The sequence below is a fragment of the Rousettus aegyptiacus genome, unplaced genomic scaffold, assembly GCF_014176215.1.
Source record: "Rousettus aegyptiacus isolate mRouAeg1 unplaced genomic scaffold, mRouAeg1.p scaffold_m13_p_2, whole genome shotgun sequence".
Lineage (NCBI taxonomy): Eukaryota > Metazoa > Chordata > Mammalia > Chiroptera > Pteropodidae > Rousettus > Rousettus aegyptiacus.
In genome coordinates this window covers 159993256-160013374 of record NW_023416295.1, presented here as the reverse complement: position 1 = coordinate 160013374, position 20119 = coordinate 159993256, and the positions used below count along the sequence as shown (strand labels likewise).

Genomic DNA, 20119 nt, shown 5'->3' with positions numbered 1-20119 from the left:
TCCTTCAAAACCAAAACATAAAGCACAAGTTTAAAGAAAAGCACTCATTCATGTTTTCAGAAAACAAATGAGAACTTAAAGGAAATTCAAGCACCTTAGGAAATAATCTAGTCCAATTCCTATTTACAGTCAGAAATCTATGCCTGAGCTGGTGATAAAATAGGTATGTTTACTTAATCACTGTTTTTTAATCAGAGCCCTATTCACTGTGCTCTGAGGTCCTTCTGTCTTTTAACAATTGTCATTTCCTCATTACCCTTAGCTGGCACATGAATGATGGAAACTAACTGGCAGGGTAAAAGGTACTTCTATGTCACCTGGCAAATTTAGAATTGTAAAAAAAAGACCGTATCTTTCAAATCTCTAGAAAATAGCTTTCATAAAATGTTCAGGAGACTTTGATTTCTCTATTTCTAATGTACAATTTTCTTGAATTTTAGGATTTATATGTTCCAATATGCACAGTATTGGGTACATGCCTATTTCAAATTTACCTGTAAAGTTTTATCAGCTCCACAAGAAGCTATTCTTTGACCATTCTCAGAAAAGCAAGCATGGTAAACAGCATCTGTATGGGGGCGGACAACTAAGCGGGAGAGATTCTTGATGTTTTTTTTGTTTCTAAATGCAAGGAAAAAATGAACAGAAACCCAATAAATGAGAGTAAAAGCAATTTATTTTCTTTCAGTAATAAACTGTCATTTAACATACTTATGTTCCCCAAAATACAAAATTCTTCAAATTAAATTACCAACATGTAAATGACAGCATAAATCACCTAAAGAAAGCATACTATAAAAAGACTGGCATTTTAAGAGAAATGCTACCCTATATTAAGCAACCTGTCATGTGTTACAAATGCCACTGAGTTGGAAGAAATTAGTTAATCAAATACACATCACTTTCTATTTTCCTTTGACACATTAATAATATGTGCAAAGAAAACATTATATAAGGATACACTCCAGAAAAAATCTCCATATTTTTTAAAAGGAAAAAAGATAATAACAAAATGAAGCTCGTTTCCTAACTGAAGTATGACACTACACTCTTCATTATGATAATGTAGTTTAAAACTCTTCTTCTCTAACTACAATTATTCAGATATACAGAATAAAGAAAAAGAAATGTCGTATTCTTTGTATCTTAATCTATTGAACACTATTCCACTAGTATAAATATTACATATTATTTCTAATGGGCTAAAGGGTAAAGAAATGTGCTGTACACTTAAATGGGGGAAGTATTAGAACAGTGTCAGAATTTCACAGTGTTGGTCACTCTGAGTATAAGTAAATATGTTAAATGGGATCATGCTTAATTGAAGAGTCAAAGTTAGGAGTCAGATAAACCTAAAGGGCAACCTCACTTCCACTACTCATTAGGTGTGTAAACTTAAGCAAATTACTTAACCTAATAAGTTTCATTTCCTCCTATGTATAATGCAAGTAATGATACCAGCTCTAAATATAGTGCTTGGCACATAAAGATGCCAATGCTGTTATTTGTTTAAAAAATTAACCGCACACAAGACGGACTAATTGAAAAAAAGGAACTCAAAGGTAAAACAGACCTAGATCTTGCTTTGATAATATATAAACCTTACTAGAAGCGATGAAGCAAACAACTATAATGTAGGAACTATAATGATGAGAACCTGGAAGAAAAACAGGTAAGTTACCAGCAAAGTTGAAAGCATTAGAGTAAGAAAATACTCTTTCTTTCCCCTTGATCTATCTACTCAACTCCCCAAACAAAGCTCGGAAAGTGATCTGTTGCAATGATGGGCATATTAGTAGATGGCTAAAAGTATTTGACAAATAAATGAACGCATGAAAAAATAATTTATTTGAAAGCTGAAACTCAGTTAAATTAACCTTTACCAGCATAAACCTTTCTACATTAAAAAATAGAGGCCTTGTAGTCCTGAAAAATAAAGCATTCTTTGAAAATGACTTTGTCAAACTCAGTTAAAAATACAGCCATGAATGACTAACCGTTCTATGAAAGAACATCACAGGTTGAAATGTAGTTGATGAAATGGGAAAAAAAGAAATATGTATGAAAAAGTAAAAACAACAAATAACAGTTCATAAGAGAACTAAACCTACGTCCATCTGATTACAAAACCAAGCCTTAAAATTCTATTTCAGCCACTAAAACATGAATTCAGTCAATCTTCCACAAATTTCTATTGAATATCAACTATGTGGACCTGACAATATGCTAAATGCTATTCTTAATATTCTTAATAACAACGAATATTTATTGAAAACTTCCGATGATCTAAAACAGCATTTTCCACTGTTCTAAGCACTAACAGTGCTTAGCACATTAAATAAATTCAAATGTCTGTTGAACTAATCTGAATTAGGGGAATCACACATGGTGACCTGACTCATTTGGAAAGAGGGTCCAGGGCTATAAAATCACAGACATCAACCTAGAGTTTGACTCAGACATATATTATATATGTGAAAAGACAGTCATTCATACGTATTATTTCTGCTATAAGAGAAGCATGGCATATAGAAGAAGCATGAAAAATCAAGCTACATAGGCCCAGAGTTTAAATCCCTTTCAGCAAGCTGCATGAAGTTAAGTAAGTCTCAATCCCTCTGTGCCTCAATTTTCTCATTTGTAAACAGGGCAAATAATATTTACCTTATAAGGTTGTTTTAAAGATAAAATGAGTAACATATGTGAGCATATTCTATATAACAGGCATTAAAAATATGGTAGCTTAGCTATCCTTTTACTAATTGATAAGATTAATGTAGGAGCAAAACTGAATGGCCTCTTCTAGAAGTTAGAAGAATCATAATTCAGTGGAAGTTTAATAAAGTCTTGTGCAAGGAAAAGCACTAATCACTTTACATTCAATATCACATTTAAGTCTTCCCAAAAATAGTGCCTACCTCAAAGGACTATTATCTCTGTTTTAGGTATGAGGAAGGAGAGTAGCCTACCTATAACTTGTTCAAAATCCCAAAACATCAGGTTTTAGAACTGAGTTGCAAACCTAGATTTGTCACTTCAAAGCCCACACTCTTCGCTACTCACTGTATTACACACAGTAAGTAAAGCATTTGGTGTTAATATTTAGGATGACTTGTCAAAATGTCATACAGGCAAGTATCTATTTCTATGGATTCCTTGAAACGTATATTTTCTCCTATGCTTACTTCTCTAGAACTTTGCAATAAGTGAGAATGCTTATTAAAAGTTCCAGCCCTTTCCAAAAACTGTAGTTAAATCTTCCTGGTGTGATTTATTCACTAGCTGAAAAAATAATGATATCATTAGCAATCTGCCACCTTGGTTTCTTTCTAACCTACTTACATCCACTCCAGGTAAAGCATTCCGTTATCGACCTCCTGCTTGGCCTTCAGCTTAGCTTGCTGATAAACTTCTGAAGTTTCAGGTTCACAGAGACCCAGCTGTACAATATTAGGAAATGGCTGTCGTCCAAGAAGATGTCCATTTAAAGATAAAAACTCCTGGAAATTCTCACAGACGGCACAATCCTATGAATAAACTAAAATCTCTTAGAAACATAACCAGAGCCAAGATCTGACATTTTTCTGTTTCTGTGATCTTGTCACTTTAAAGGCTTAAATGAGATTCTCTATATGAGCTAAAATTAAATAGCCAACCATTAGGTAACATAAATATAGTGACCCTCTTCAGACTTTTAAACATGAAGTAAAAATCTCATTATCAAAGTACTACTTTCTTAACAAATTCTTTTTAAAAAAAAAACCACTGAACATTTTAGTTCCTCAACTTTCAAACTTTAATCCTATCCACATTCCCAGTAGGCTAGGAAGCAAAATAATCAGAATAATCAAAGATCAAAATAAGAGAATTCTCTCTCTTTGTCCCTTCTATTCTGCTTGTCTACACTATTAAACCCAGAATTTAATGTCAAAAAGCATATCCTTTAAGGACTTTTTTCCCATATTAATACATACCTTTTCATCCAGTATATGCCTGTATTCCACAAATTCATGAATCAGATGAGCAGGGCCTGCAAATTCCGTTTTTGCTTTAATCCAATCCAGGGCAAACATTAAAGCACAAAGTTCCTTTAAAAATAAATAAATAAAATCAGGAGCCCTGTCAAAGAGATCGAAGAATTTTAAGTCTACCGCCATTATCCTAACACTACTGAGAGAAACTTAGTGGATATCTTAAATTTAAGGACAAAAAAGGAGCTACTGAAAATGAACATATCGTGGACCTTACACCTTAACTCAAAATAAATTTTAGTTGGATTAAAGACTTAAATAGAAAATAGAAAACTTCAAAAAAAAATACTAGAAGGTACAGGCAAATGTTTCTGGAACCCTGGGATGAAGGAAATTTTTGTAAACATGGCACCAAAGCCAAACGCCAAAAAGAAAGATAGTGGTGTATTTAACTACACAAAAACTCAAATCTTCACTACAGTAGAAAACAATCTAAATAAGATTTGAGACAAATAATAAACCAGAAAAAATATTTACAACACGTACGCTAGATGAGGGCTTAATATTCTTTTATAGAAAATTCTAAAAAAAAAAAAAAAAGAAAAAGAAAATGATAAACCCCAAAATAAAAATAGAAAAGGCGATGGATGAGAACCAATTCACAAAATAAAAAGTAAGAATGGCCAAAAGCCTCACCAGGAATCAAAGTGAAACAACAAAGATTTAATTTTTTTAATATCAGATTTCCAAAGACTAAAAGGAGTGATAAGACTATTGACTGGAATCAGAGGAAGTGAACGATCGTACACAGTGGGAGTGATGTAAATCAGAGCAACCCTTCTAGAAGGCAGTTTGGAAATCTGTATTAAAATTCAAACTATATATATATACCATTTGATCCAGAAATTACACTTACAAATATGTGTTCTAAGAAAATAATCAGAATGAGCTTACGCATTCTGTCCACAGTCAATCATATCATAGCTATACAATGAAATGGTATGTAGCTTTAATAATCACATCGTTCTATATAAAGTGACATAAAAATATGGCTATGAAATACAATTAAATGAAAAAAAAAACAAGATATAAAACTCGTATTTCTATTATGGTCTGTTTTGGTTTTAAAGGACAAGTGTGGATATCTGAGCAACAAAATGATCTACAAAAGTGTCCACAAAAGCATTAGCAATATTGTGATCTTTCTTTCCGTCTAGTTTTTCTAATTTTTCCCAATGAAATATACCATTATCTTCAATCATCAGAAAAATAAAACATTAAACAAGTGAGAAGAAACTGAATCCTTCCACACTATCATACATATTGAAAGTTTTTTAATAACAATTCATTGACCCAGTAATTCCACTTCAAGGAATTTTCAAAGGAAATAATACAGGTGCAAAGACAAACAAGAATGTTTGTTACAGCATCTTAAGGGCAAAAAAAACTGAAAACAACCAAAATGCTCAACAATTACAGTTTGGTTAAGTAAATTAGGGCACTGATATTTACTGGAATACCTTCATTCCAATGTAGATTATTAAACATAACCTATAGTGGGGGAAAAAATCAAGCTACACCACCATTTTTGTAACCGAAAGATAATGTCCCTAAACACAGAAAAATTACTTCAATACATATGGTTTTCCAAAATATTAACATTTTTAATAGTTAGTTGGTAGTTAAGTCTTTGAACATCATCTATGTGCAGATGATTTCCAAATTTTATCTTTAGTCCATCATCTTCCCCAGAAATCTAGATTCATATATCCCATTACATACTCTATAATTCCAGGTAGATATCTGAATATGTATATCAGACTTAATATACTCAAAATGAGTTCCTCACCTTCCCTTCACCACCCTCCCGCTACCCCCAAAAATATCTGTCCTACCCACAGATATCCCCATCTCAGTTCAAAGCAACTCTAATCTTTCCATTGCACGAGCATGGAGTCATCTTTGACTCTTTCTCTTCCAATGCATATCAAATCCATCAGCACATCATGATTATACCTCTATAGCATCACTCTCTTTCTCCTTCCATGCTTTTTTCTTCTTCTGAGCACTTACTAACTCAAACATAGTATAAATTTATTTGTCCACTGTCGGTTTACCGCAGAATGTAAGCTCAGCGACAGCAGGGACTTTGTGCCTGTGGTATATCCTCATAATGAAGAACAATACCAGGATGCAACAAACACTCGATAAATATTTACTGAATGGATGAATGAAAGAATATACTTCTCCACCCTCTGTTTCCTTACAAAACTTAAAAATAAGTTCATACTTCCTATAAAAGCTTCTGGTAAGAATAGAGTGAATTTTTAGGTGGTTCATTTACTATGGTTACTAAGGTAACTTGTTAAATCGCTGCTGGTAAAAACAGTAACAGAAACAAAAATACTGACAGTCTCTAATTCTACTTTCACTAAGCACAGGACAAAATACAAACTAGATAAAAGAAAGAAAGTAATTTTTAAACGGGTCATCTTACTTTGTGCATATTGGCACTGGCCATGTGATAGGCCAGAAAACTATACCAGTACATGCAGTCTTCCTTGTCTAATGAAAGAGTATGTGGCTGGTAATGTCTCTGGAACTGAGTGATTATTTTCTTATGTAGATCCTGAAACCCAAACGAAACAGTTCAGAGGACAGAAACAATTTCATAACCTAAACATCACAGTAACTCCGCCTTCCAAAGCTTTTTAAGAATGTACAGAGAATCTCTCCACAACATACTTTTTAATTATGAAAGGAAGAATATATTTAAGGAATGAGAAAAACAAATTTATAATAGAAAAAAAAGATACAATAAAATATTTAGTAATAAAATGATATCTCATTAAAATTGTATGTACACATAAAAACAAAAAAAAATTTACAAAAGGAAAAAAACAGTGATTTTACAGTGGAGAAACTGGTGGGTACCACTTTAACCAAGTGATCAGTGTTAACATCGTGAATAGTAGGAGATAACACATATCTAATGATGCTCCAAGGACACAATATTAATTCTGTGGTACGCTTGCCAAAAAAAATATATCCCTGATCTAGTCAGGAGAAAACATCAGATAAACCCAAACTAAGGGACACTGTACAAAATCACTAGCTAGTATTCCTCAAAATTGACTATGAAAGATAAAGCAAGCTGAAGAATTTTCAAGGATTTGAGAAAACCAAGGAAACATGACAATTATAATCCAGTATGAGATCCTGAATTGGACCTGGACCACAAGAAGGACATTAGTGGGAAAGCTGGTGAAATTCAAGGAAAGTCTGTGGAGTAGTAAACAGTATTGTATCAATGTTAATTTTCTGGCTTTGATAATGTATTACGGTTATATAAGAACTTAACACTGGGGAAGCTGGAGAGAGGGTATATGCAGAGAAACAGTACTATTTTGCAACTTTTCTATAAGTCTAAAATTATTGCAAAATAAAAAGTTTAAAAACAAACAAAAAGAATGTACAGGCAAATACCTGAAGCTGGTCACGATTCTTCTCTGTAAGGAAATCTACTTGAAGATCATGTAAATAATAACGAAATGAGTTTCCATTCCGATCACAGAATAATAGAGACTTATTAACAAACTCCTGCAGTATGTCTTCAACTTCTTCAGTTTCCATGTCCCAGAGAATACACAGCACCTAGGAATTATTTTAAACATTTAATGTGCCATAAAAGTACAACGATCAGGATTGAAGATAAGGTGTTAACACACACACACACAAAAATCATATCTTAAAGTCCTGAATAAGAATCTCTCCATTTCATATGAAGAAGCTCAACCATGAAGACAGAAAAAAGAAAGAAGTCAGATGCTTCTCCAATTCACTAAAACCACTGAGAAATAGGTAACTTGTCCAAGCTCAATGCAGAACCTTTGAAGGAGGCTGAGAGAGGGGCTTCTGAACCTTTCAATCCACCACCTCAGTCACAGGGTCTTATCTGTCCAATATCTTATGTAATAATATTCTCAGTACAATATTCTCAGAAGTCACATGCCATAAATAACCAGCAGTAAAGATTGATAGTCCTTCTATTACCTTTGTTGGCACCTTGACATCCTTCTGAAAAATAGAAAGATCTGTGTAATAATCTTTGATGTCTTCTCTGAGCATTTCAACACTTATAGACATGGCTTCATCCAGAGCCTCATAATCATAAGATGAAGATTTCCTTATCCTCTTAAATTGCTTATTCTGAAGTTGCCTGAGGTAGTACTCCCAGCGGCTGGGAAAATCACGTAAAAGTGCACCAATTAAAGACACTACAAGAGGAGAACCTAAAGGAGAAACAAAGTCACTGCATTAGTACTGTCTTATTTCAGAAATACCACTAAGAATCAATTTATTTTTAAGAAATAATTTCTATTGCATGTTATCCAAAGGCTTAAAATATTTATACCTCTTAGATTCAACTTTAGGTATTCATTCTAAGGAAGTCATAAGAAATAAGAAACATTTCATTTTGGAATATTCATCACAGCATTATTTAAAACAGTGAAAAATCTTAGACAATAACAGAAATAACTAAAGTAAATTATATCACAATATTATGCCTCTGGTAAATTTTTCAAAAAATATTTAATGACATGAGAAAATGTTCCAAATTTGTTATATTAAAAGGACAAGGTTCGAAATTATATACACATATTATAACCTCGATATTTTTTTCAAAGTTTTATATGTACTAAAAGACTGGAATACTCTCATGATTCTAATATTATCAGATAATAAATCATTTCTATTTTTTCTTTACAGTTTCACACATTTTTCAGTGCTTTAAAGTAAACATTTATCAGCTTTATAATCAATACAAATTGAATATTTTTTCTAAGTTTAAGATTTTTTTAAAAAGTCAATTAACCCAAAACTAAGTATTTATTTGATAGCAGAAAGAAAAAGAAGGTATTTCCAAGCATTAACAACAATGGAAATAATCTTACGTACTGATGGATTTAACTATATAAAATGTTTAATTTCTATATGTCAATAAATACTACAAATGAAATCAAAAAACAGACCAAAAACTGGGGGAAAATATTTGCAAAAATATGACAAAGGGCGGGCTAATAGCTTTAATACTTTGAATACCTAAAAGTCAATTAAAGATACTTACATCACAAAAAAAAAGTGAGTCAAAGATAATTGCTTAAGATGCAATAAATAAGTAAAAAGTTTAACTTCACTAATAAAAAATGGAAATTAAGACGACGACGCCAGTTTTCACTATCAAATTACAACATTATTTTTATAAAATCTTGACAAAAAATTTTTCATCTCATTCTTCCTGCTAACATATTGTGGGTATTCATTAAATATTATCTTAATGAATGACTACAAAAATATCATTATACATTTAAGGTATCAGAGAAGAACCAAAAATACTAAATATTCTAGTCAAGTTTTTGGATGTTCATGTGCTAAACTGTCATGTTCATTAGCTTACCTTACAAAAGGGTAAATTAATATCTCTATAACCCCTTCATACATACACACAAAAAAACTACCTTGACATTGTTTTATAATATTATGAGCTTGTTCCGGCAAATCTGCTTTCTTCATATTAACAAAAAGGGATAAAATTTCAAGTCCTTTTTCTTTTCCTAAGTCACTCTCCACGGGAACTACATATTTAGGACCTGCAAAATCAGAAGTTACAATAAGTAATTTGGTATGCCATATAATTGAATTAAGACAGAAAGATATGAAAAAGCAAATTAATAATTCATACCCATTACTGAGTCTGTAACACTCTTGTCTCTGGTTGTAAGAAGAATCTGACATTGATTGTCAAAAGCTTTTAACACCCAAGGATCCCAAATATCATCCAAGATCAACAGAGACCTAAATAAAAGAACTGTATTGAGTCACCAATGACATTTATTGTAAGCTTCTTTTAAAATGAGAGAATGCCACCAGTATTTTAAAAATTTACAAAATAAAAAAAGAAAGAATAGATGTCTCGCGGTTCTTCCTCTCTTCTTTGCTATATACCTTTCACAATATACTGATCTAAATAAGGAAAAAGAATTAGAGCCTTCTCTCTCTTCCCACACCAAATCAATGTATATTAAAGTGAAGAGAAAAATTAACAGAGGGCTGTGTACACCATGTAACTATTAGAAATCAACTACCTGGTACCTAAAAAGAACTATCCATGTAATGGGATTTTTCCGATTCAGTCTTTAAGCACTAAAACTGAATGAGACCTGGGCTCAGGTCAACATTAGAACAAATCCTATAACAATGATGATATCTGACCGTTTTTTTACCTACAAAACCAGCACTTTCATATGTTCCAACCTAATATAAAGTACTAGCAAGAATATTACTTTTCGTTTGGTATACTACTGGAGTGTTTTCCATCTAAGAAATCAGTTTGTTTATTCATAAGGATAAAGAACTCGTGTGCCAATTCCTGAATGGGCTCTCCAAAAATGTTTTTAAACTTGCCAGAACAAATGGAGAAAAACACAACTAAAACCTGATAGTGTAATTACACACTAGAGTTTTTATCCAAATGGCACACTATTTCTGTACGCTATACAAAAAAAAAAAAAAAAAAAACCCTCTAGGTACATATGCAGGTTGGAAAAATTGGAAAAGCATAAAACGAAATGATGCTGAGAAAAAAACAAAATGACTCATTATAAGCCATGATCTGATAGATCTGAGAGTAGTTACAGTATTTTCCTAAATAGAATGAATCTCTTTTATTTTTGCAAAGAAGTGCAGTAGGAGAGAAGCTACTGAGCAAGAAAAGAGTTAATGATGAGTAATCTCAATTCTACTTCCTCTAGAAAAATAGATACCAGTGACCATCATGGAGAGGAAGGACAGTGGAGGAATCTGGAGGGGAAAAAAGCCAGAGAGAAGGGACCTTGCCCTCTGTAGTGAATGTCCATCATAATCATCTAGGAGGCTTTTTCCAAAAATGACTCTTCTCACCCAATATTGTGATATTAATCCCCTTACTAATTTGAGAATCACTGCCATACTCAGCCATCGTCACATACGACAGTATACTACATCATCAGGGGCACTGGGGCATTTAAAAAATTCAATGCCATTACTTGATTCTTGCCCGCTTTGCTGTTATGTTCCCAAGGAATGCTTTATCATCTCTGTACTCGCAGCACTGACCCAGGCACAACACTTGCCAGTTAAATGAACAAATGAAAACAATGGCCACGAGATCGTGGAAATCGAATTGCTGATTGAATCCTAAGTTATACTCTTAACACGAGCAGCAATTAAACTGCTGTCTCCCTTCTAGCTAATGAAAATTGTGAAACAGCTGAAAACAGTGCCTAGCACATAGTTATAATTATATTTATTTACTGAATGAATGAATAAAATAAACAAATAAAAAACTAAAGTACATGCAAGCAGAAAAGTTACATGTATACCTAAAAACTAAGACAACACAATAAAGGGGTTCTATTAAATAATCCTTTCTGACTAGTTGCCTACATTTATTCTGTCTCTTGTTCTACATTAATCCATTAGAAATAATGGATTCAAGGTAAGAAACTTGCATTTTCTAACCAAGAACACTCACCAACTCACCTGCTTAAGAACTACTTCTTGAGAGCCTACAGTGGTATATGAGATGATGTGGTAGGTAGGATGCAAAGAAAAGCAGCAATTTTAGGCTGATGGCGGCCAATTTTTTTTAATATAAGAGAGAGAACAGCAGCAAAGCAATGGTTCCTTCTTAGACACTATCGAACGGCAAGAAAAGGGTATAATGTTCTCAAGATGTCAGTAGTTAAGTCTCACTGAGAATTCATATGCCATTTTGACCATCTGTACCTTGGGTGTTTGCGGAGCATCAGGATGCGAAGACGGTCTTTAGCCTCTTCGATATTAAGTGGAAGCCTCTGGGAGAAGCTCTCATCCTGATCCAACCGTGTACAAAGATTCTGCAGTTTCATCAGAAGCCCAGATTTGTCTTGTTTCCCAACTGAAACCCAATGCACACCCCCCGGGAAACAACCTGGTGAGGAAAATAATAATAAACGTAAGGCCTTTGAACAGGAGTCCTTCTTTGAAAGATTTTTACAGATATGCAGTAGATCTGTTCCAATCTTCAATCCCATCACATCTTCGACTTTTCTTGATTCAAGATACAATTCTTACTTGTAGGGTATCATCAATCTTTATAACTTGATTCTACAAAAAGTTGAAGATACAAATAAACTGAAGTTTGGATTAATCTGATTTTTATCAATAACATCTTACTAAACAAAATTTCACAATCTTTGACCTATGTCATCAATCACCACTGAACAGCACAGTTTCTCAATCTTAGCACTCTGGACGGCTGGGGCCAGATAATTCATTGCAGTGAAAGGCTGTTCTGTGCACTGTAGGATGTTTAACAGACTCCCTGGCTTCTATCTACTAGATGCTGGTAGCCGTCCCCCTCCCTAGTTATGAAAACCAACAACGCCGCCACACATTATCAAATGTCCACTAGGGGACAAAATCACCTGTGACAGAACCACTGAGTCTAAGGACTCGTAACTCACTCATGGTTCTCGTACTGAGAAAAAAGTTAGGTTCAAGCCTGCTTACTAGCTCTACTAGTAAACTACTAGTAGATTAGGCTCTACTGCTTACTAGCTATGCAATCTTCAGTAAATCGCTTACCCTCAGTCTCCTTATTATGCTGGAACAAGCCTGTTTATCCCACCTATTTCAGACTTACTCTGAGAAATTCATAATAAAAAATATGGGAATTTGCTACGTTAACTGTAAAGGGTTATAACAGACTTATCGGTGATATGGATCTGAGAGCCCCTTACAAATATTAAGCTTTGGAGACTATTAATTTCAGGGATCGTTTCTATAGTTCATTACAAATATTAAGCTTTGAACTAGTAAGCACTATGTAAGAGTAGACATTATCATTATTACTGTTGTCAACTGTTATCATCATCATTATTGTTGACTAAGCCATAGCATATCTTAAAATACATATTTTTACTTATATATTATCAGGAACCAAAAATCTTAAGCCATCATACACTATACTTGATCAGCTCCACATAGGAAGAAATAAAATTTAAAAGGGGTCCCTATGTCTAAAATATGATGAACAGTAGCATCAGATCGTACCGGTGGCATTAACCACATTTATATTATGTGACTGTAAAAGTATAAGAAAAAACAAAAAATAGATACAAACGTAAATAAGTTATATTACATCAAAAGGCAATTTATTTGCTGGTATTCACAAATACTTAAGTACAAAAAGAAATCACTATCTTAAAAACTTAATTATCCAAAAGAAATATTTTATATATGCTCAAAGATCTATTTACAACAGACATTTCTGAGCACTATTCTAATAGTTCTACACATTAATCTATATTTAATCCTCAAAACAGACTATGAAGCAGACACTATTATCTTCACTTTACAGATGAGGAAACTGACTGCAGCTACAGAGAAGGTGGTATCCTCAGGGAACTAACCAGTTTCAGATAAGGAAAGAAAGTAAACATTCTAAGAAGAGGCTGATGATAGAGAGGAGTTTGCTGCAGGAAGGTTTGGGAATGAAGGGAGGAGACCTAGATCAGAATTTGGTAATGTAATGAGTACTAACTGCATGAGACTCTAAAAGATTACAAATGACCGGGAGACAGAGAACTCTGCAATAACTGAGGTCAAGACAGCGCTATGAAGCATGGTTTGATTATCAGTGCCAGTGTCTAGAAGGCAGACAAGTCCTATGCTTTACTCCCGAAAGCTCCCTGAACTTTCCTTAGGCTTCTTTCAGTGTTAAGTTAAAAATTATAGAACAGTAAATCTTTGATTTGTTTCACTTTCTGGCTTCACTAGTGTTGCAGCTGTGTTCTGTGGGTGTCCAAGTTTGTAAATGCACAGGAAAAAGTTTGGAAAAATTTACTCTAAATGTTAACCATGATTTTCTCTGGTGAAGAATTTAGGAGAAAGGAGAAAGGCAAGTAAAAAGAATTTTTACTTCTCTCTAAATGGAAATAAAGTTTCAAACTACTTGTTGCTCCTCCTAAGGTTTGTTTAATTTGTGCTTTCTATTTTAAATTTTTAAAAATCATCACAGATTAAAGAAAAGACAAAGAAAATATCCTGATATAGCTAGCTAGCAAACTCTTCAGATTTATATTTAAGGCACTATTACCTACATCAAAGGTGTTTCTCTCTTAAATTTAAAACTGAACAATGAGGAAACTATAAACATAAGAAAAAAATAAAACACTACTAGCTTTAAAAAGATAAACAGAGCAAATGACCAACTAACCTGCAAATCTGCCACCACAATATGACAGTTAAATAACTGAAGCATTAATTCCACAATTCAGAAAGAATCTAAACTGCAGGCACAAGAGGGAGCAATTTAGCTTTGAATGAGGTTTGTACCTATAATTCTCTCCAAGAAAATTAATCAGAGAACAACAGTCTCCTACCTTCACATGAGGTCTTTCCTGGTAGCAATTAATAATCTAATAGCATCAAGGAAATCTTGGGAAGGACAGAAACAAACAGGTAGACAGCCTCAGGAGAAAGCTTCCATGCTTTAAAAACTCAGGGGGAGAGAGGCTGGAGAATGAGTTCAATTACCAATGTCCAATGATTTAATCAAATGTGCTTATGTAATGAACCCTCCATAAAAACCCAAAAAGGTGGGGTTCAGACAGCTTCCAGGTCAGTGAACACACGGAGGTGTGGGGAGAGTGGTACAGCAAGATGACATGGAAGCTCTGTGCCCCTTCCCACATACTTTGCCCTTAAGCATCTCTTTCATCTGGCTGCTCCTGAGTTACGATCTTTTAATAAACCGGTTACCTTATATGTAGAATGTTTTCCTGAGTTCTATGAACTGCTCTAGCAAATTAATCAAACCCAAGGTGAGGGAACCTCTGATATATAGACAGAAGCACAGGCAACAATCTGGAGCTGCGAATGGCATTCAAAGAGGAGAAGAGGACTATCTTGTGGCACTGAACCTTTATCCTGTGGGATCTGACACTATCTCCAGACAGAGTGTTATAATTGAGTTTAAATCAATTATACAGTTTAAACTGGTTAAAGAATTGCTGGGTGTATGGAAAACTCACACGTGTGGTATCAGAAATGAAATATTGTTGTAGGTGTGTAGAGGAGGTATATAGAAGTGTGTTTATCCTTAGAAGAAGGGAAGGGAAATAAGAATGGGAAAACTTTTTTTTAAATAAACACAGCAAGAAACTCTTATACGGGCCTAATATGATAATGGACTGACTCAATCTTCTGTTCTTGAGAGCTTACAAAAGTATATAAGAAATTTGAATTAATATGCAATACACAATTCCTACTATCTCTGACATTTTCTCAAAAAAAAATGGTTAAAATCTATTCTGAGACCACAATTTACACAATGATTCCTGAATAATTAATTCTACAAGTCATTGGTCAATTTTAACCCCTAAAATGAAAAAGTCACATCAATAATTGGAAGGAATTTAAATTGAGTTGAAGAACACAATTTTAACCCTACAAATTAGAATATTATAAAGATATATGTTAATAGCAAGTCATAATACTAAAAAAAAAAAAAATTTCTTCACACTAAAGGAACTTAAACCGATTCTATCCTGAAATATCCTAGGTGATCAACTTTGCAGTAAAGTTATAAATAAATAAATAAATAAACAAACAAACAAACAAACAAATAAATAAATAAAATTGAATTAAAGTAAAGCCTTGGCTCTGAGATTTGTATCAAGCTAAAACTTCTCTATAATGACAAAGGGGAAAAACCAGGGTTTAGGAATTGGGCATACTTCCAGCAAGAGTGTAACCAATACTGCTGACAAAGGCTGTGAAGTATAAATAAAGCCAAGTGTATACAACAGATGTGCTCTCCGTCTTTCTAAACCCTAAATAGGCGTTTACTATTTTTCCTCTCATTTTGTCATATCATCATAAACCATCTTAACCACTGATTATGCACTCTAAACAAAAAGTTACTAACAACTAGAAATCAGGAACTGTCTTTAAGTTCCCCTAGACTCACTAATGAAAGGAGGTAACCACAGATTGAGGAATCTACATAACTATTCCTGATGAACGCCCTGAGAACCTACCAGACTCATTAAAGTCAGCAGTATACCTGCCAAATGTCCCAAACCCTGCTCTGGACAGTATGCCCTTCCCCACTCCAATAACTACCCAATACCCTTCCTACTTTCCCTACTCTCCCAATCCTACCTAGTCTTCCTCCAAACTCCAGCTAAAATGTCTTCTCATTCAGGAAGCCTGCCCTGTCCATCCTCTTCCCCCAGAGCAATACTGCTTCCTTCCTTTGTTCTAACTATGTACCTTGTACTTGTTTCTACTGTTCAATTTATCACATGTATCATAATTTCTTAACATGTCTGTCTCCCCGACCAGAATGTGAGCAAATTCCTTAGATGACCGACTTCTCTTTTGGGTCCCTAGTGCCCAAAACAGTGCCGAGAACCACAGTAGGCTCTCAAACATTTACTGAATACACAAATACATGAAACGAGACAAGTCGGTCACTAGATATCAAATGAATCTATAAAGCCCACCTACAAAAATCTATGCTACAGACGATTCCCAATTTTTCTTTGTCTTGAGGCTTACCATAAGATAGACAAATTACTGAAGATTTTTATTTTTAAAAATAAGCAACTGATGGAATTAACTACAGAAATGGAACTAAAGTCTAATGCAGGATGCCAAATATATGGGACAATCACCCACTGGGAGAGTCATTAATGGAACTGATTTCCATGAATCTCCATCCTTACAGCACTCTATGCCAAAACAGACACTCAACTGACAGGAAGGTGTAAGTCTACTGCCTGAAAGGCAGGGATATAAACTGGACAATCTTTTAAGATCCTTTTTTAATTCTCAAAAGTTAAGATACAAGGGAACTAGCTTTATTCCAGTGATAATAAGTACCATCTGATGATATATGAATTTATTGGCCTGGCTAGCCAAGCCTCATTTTGATAGGCTAGATAGAAAATAAATTCCAAATTTGATCATGCCTGTAGTAGGCAGAATAATGGCCCCTCAAAGATGTCCACATTCTAAAGTTACCTTACATAGCAAAAGGAACTTTGCAGGTACAATTAAATAAGGATTTTGAGATGATTATCTTGGATTATCTAGTGAGCCCAATGTAAACAGAAAGGCCCTTATAAAAGGAAGGCAAGATGGTTTGAGTCAGAGGATACCTGAAGACAAAAGCAAAGTTCAAAGAGAAAGATTTGAAGGTGCTCTGCATTGCCAGCTTTAAAAATGAAAGAAGGGATCATGAGCTAAGGAATGCGGGGCAGCTCTAGAAGCTGTAAAATGAGGGAAAAAAGAAGAAAGGCAAAAGGATTCTCTCTAAAGTCTCCAGAAGGAACTCAGTCCTTTGACATCTTGATTTTAGCTCAGGAAGATCTATTTTGGACATCTGACTTCTAGAACTAGAAGATAATAAATTTGTTATCTTAAGCCACCAAATTTTTAGTAATTTGTTACATATAACAACAGGAAATTAATAGAATGCCTCAAGAATATCTCCTTAGCCAGCAACAAACACATGGTATTCAAAACTTACCTTCTAAGAGGTCATGATCTCGTACAGCTTCTGCAGCTAATACGGATTTCCCACAACCTGCCATTCCATACACAGTGACCCATCCTGGTTCACCATTCAGTTTGAAGAGGTTCTGCTGAATTGCGCTCACCAGCTTCTTCCTCGTAACGAAAACGACTGGCCTCTGTGGTACTCCTCCTTCACACAGGATTGTCCTTACTGAAATCCAAAACAAGCATGAATAAAGAATTTTGATATGCTTACTCACGTCATATCATAAAAACTAAAGAGAATAAGGCTGAGAGGCCTTACCCTCAGAATTTCCAAGAGAAATAAGGAATGTGGCTAGCATATTAACTTCAGCTTTGATTTCTCTGAACACTCAGAACAAAAGCAAACATATACCTTTCTAGATGACCATAGACAATGGAAGTTTCCATCCATATCTTACTCTATTCTTCTCCGACTCTCCAATCTCTTTTTCTCATATTAAAGACTGGGGAGACCGAGTGTGCAAACATTAAGAACATGGATTTCTAAAAATTCTTCTTCTTTCCTATGCATGAACTCGAGAAACTCAGAACTGGAGAACTTAAATAAAGGTCGATAAGTTGTCTTATTATCTCTAAAATTAGGATACAGGCATTATTGCCTAAGCAGTAGATAGCTTCCTTGGCAGGAAGAAAACGTGAGAGTTAATAAAGATGCAAATAAAAATATGCAGGTTGGAAAACCTAACTATAATTTTTTCACACCCATTTTTCAGTGAACTGATCAGTCTCTTCGGCAGACTGCACATACAGTGAGACAAAACTGCAGCAATGTAGCCGTTGTGACAGGTATGTGATAGAAGATGTTGTGGATACAAACCATAGGAAGTTATTCCACCACATGAATCCTTGCCATTGGAAGAAAGGACAACGGGAAGGCCAGCATGGAGAAGGGCAGCAAGATCTTTATACCCTTCATGTAATAGAGCATTGTAGAATGATATGTAGGTATAATTATCTTTTTTAAGTATCATTTTAATCAGCATAGCTGCTCGTTGTTGTTGAGTGGGCTAAAAAAAAAAAAGAAATAGTTTAGTATACTACAAAGAATATGTTTGCAACAAATTAGTGAAGACTAGTGCAAGTTTTGAAATAAATTGTAAAAATGTTTAAGACAGCATAGACTGCCTCAGAGGACTTTACCTCATTTTTTACTTTTTCCTCTTCCGATACTGTTAAAACTCCAGCACTAATCATATGATCCATTATGTAGGATGTTTTTATGTCCTTTTCCAGGGCATCTCTATGTTGAAGCAAACAATTCCGAGCTTTTGCATCCATCCTCCCTCAATTTTTCTCTCTCTGAGCTCTCAATCATGAGCTACAGGCAAAATAATCAAAATATTTGTCAGGCCAATAAAGATACAAAAGATGTGTAACCCCAATGGTAATCGAGAAATGTAAAGAAAACAGATTTATTTTACAATTTTTTTAAACGGGCAAAACCCAATGTTTTCGAAGGTGTGATAAAATGAGTTTCCTTACGTATTATTTGAAGTAAGTACAAAATGGATATAACTTTTCTGAAAGGCAGTATAAGATTGAGAAGTGTTTAAAACAAGCGTTCTCTTTAACCCAGAAATGTCCCTTCTAGGAATTTACCTCAAGGAGACATTCACATATGTATTAAAAAATATCTACACACAAAAAAAGAGTTAACAGAGAGTGGTCAGGTGAGAAAAATGATGAAAACAATCAAAACGCCCACCACTAAGTATGGATTTAAAAAATCTGAGTATGTATATAAGATAGAATACTATACACCCATTTAAAATAAAACATATCTCCAAGATACTGACAAGATGCTAATGATACTCTGCTGATTAAAAAATCAGAAATATGATCCCACATATAGCATAAAATATGCGTTGACCTCACATAAATACATAAGATGTTTGGAAGTCTGTTCAACAAAATGTTTGGGTTACTTCCAAGTAGCGAGACTGGATTTTTTTCCCACTTTCTTTTTTTGTACTGTTCTGTATTGTCTTAATTTTTTTCAATAATATTATCACTTTTACAATAAACCTTTTTTAAATATTTTATAAGCACTGATCATACTAAAGTCCTAATGTTTAGAAACTTTTCTGTATCCAATATGACTAAATAGAACATTTGTTGGTATTGAGTACTAGTTCTCGCTCAAGGTTAATGTCAGCTCTATGTCTTCAAAGGTAAGTGCATTTCTCACATGTTCACTCCACTAGTGTTTCAGCTGAGCTTCTAAGTATGACAAAGCAACAGGAAATACCCTCTGATGTCATTTCTTGGATTAAGAGAACACCAAAAAGGATATTCTTTATAGTATAACACTCTAAATTCCTACCAACTTTATTTCAAATAAAATGCAAACTTTTCTGTGGGTATAACACCCAGACAGGAATATTTGTAAGTTTTTAAAAAATTAATAGAATTCTATCCAATGTATTACAGAGAATATCTAAATGTGTTTATTAATTAATTCATTCAATAAACATTTGAGCTTTTCCAATGTGCCA

The 20119-nt window shown here is 34.0% G+C and overlaps 1 protein-coding gene across 3 annotated transcripts in view; it reads right to left on the bottom strand.

Annotated features, from left to right (window-relative positions):
- The window catches only part of APAF1 (apoptotic peptidase activating factor 1), a 63078-nt gene that overhangs the window by 41652 nt on the left and 1307 nt on the right, over positions 1-20119 (bottom strand). For 2 of the 3 annotated variants that reach the window (XM_016158232.2, XM_016158233.2), the window contains exons 2-13: positions 18765-18942; positions 18442-18631; positions 17593-17790; positions 11799-11982; positions 9715-9827; positions 9491-9622; positions 8025-8263; positions 7458-7625; positions 6469-6600; positions 3975-4088; positions 3343-3527; positions 495-621 (exon numbers count right to left, since the gene is read on the bottom strand). In XM_016158232.2, coding sequence (XP_016013718.2) covers positions 495-621; positions 3343-3527; positions 3975-4088; positions 6469-6600; positions 7458-7625; positions 8025-8263; positions 9491-9622; positions 9715-9827; positions 11799-11982; positions 17593-17790; positions 18442-18631; positions 18765-18902 — 1920 coding nt within the window. In that variant the 5' untranslated portion in view covers positions 18903-18942. The remainder of the gene's footprint in view (positions 1-494; positions 622-3342; positions 3528-3974; positions 4089-6468; positions 6601-7457; positions 7626-8024; positions 8264-9490; positions 9623-9714; positions 9828-11798; positions 11983-17592; positions 17791-18441; positions 18632-18764; positions 18943-20119) is intronic. The other variant, XR_001598531.2, reaches the window with a different exon arrangement.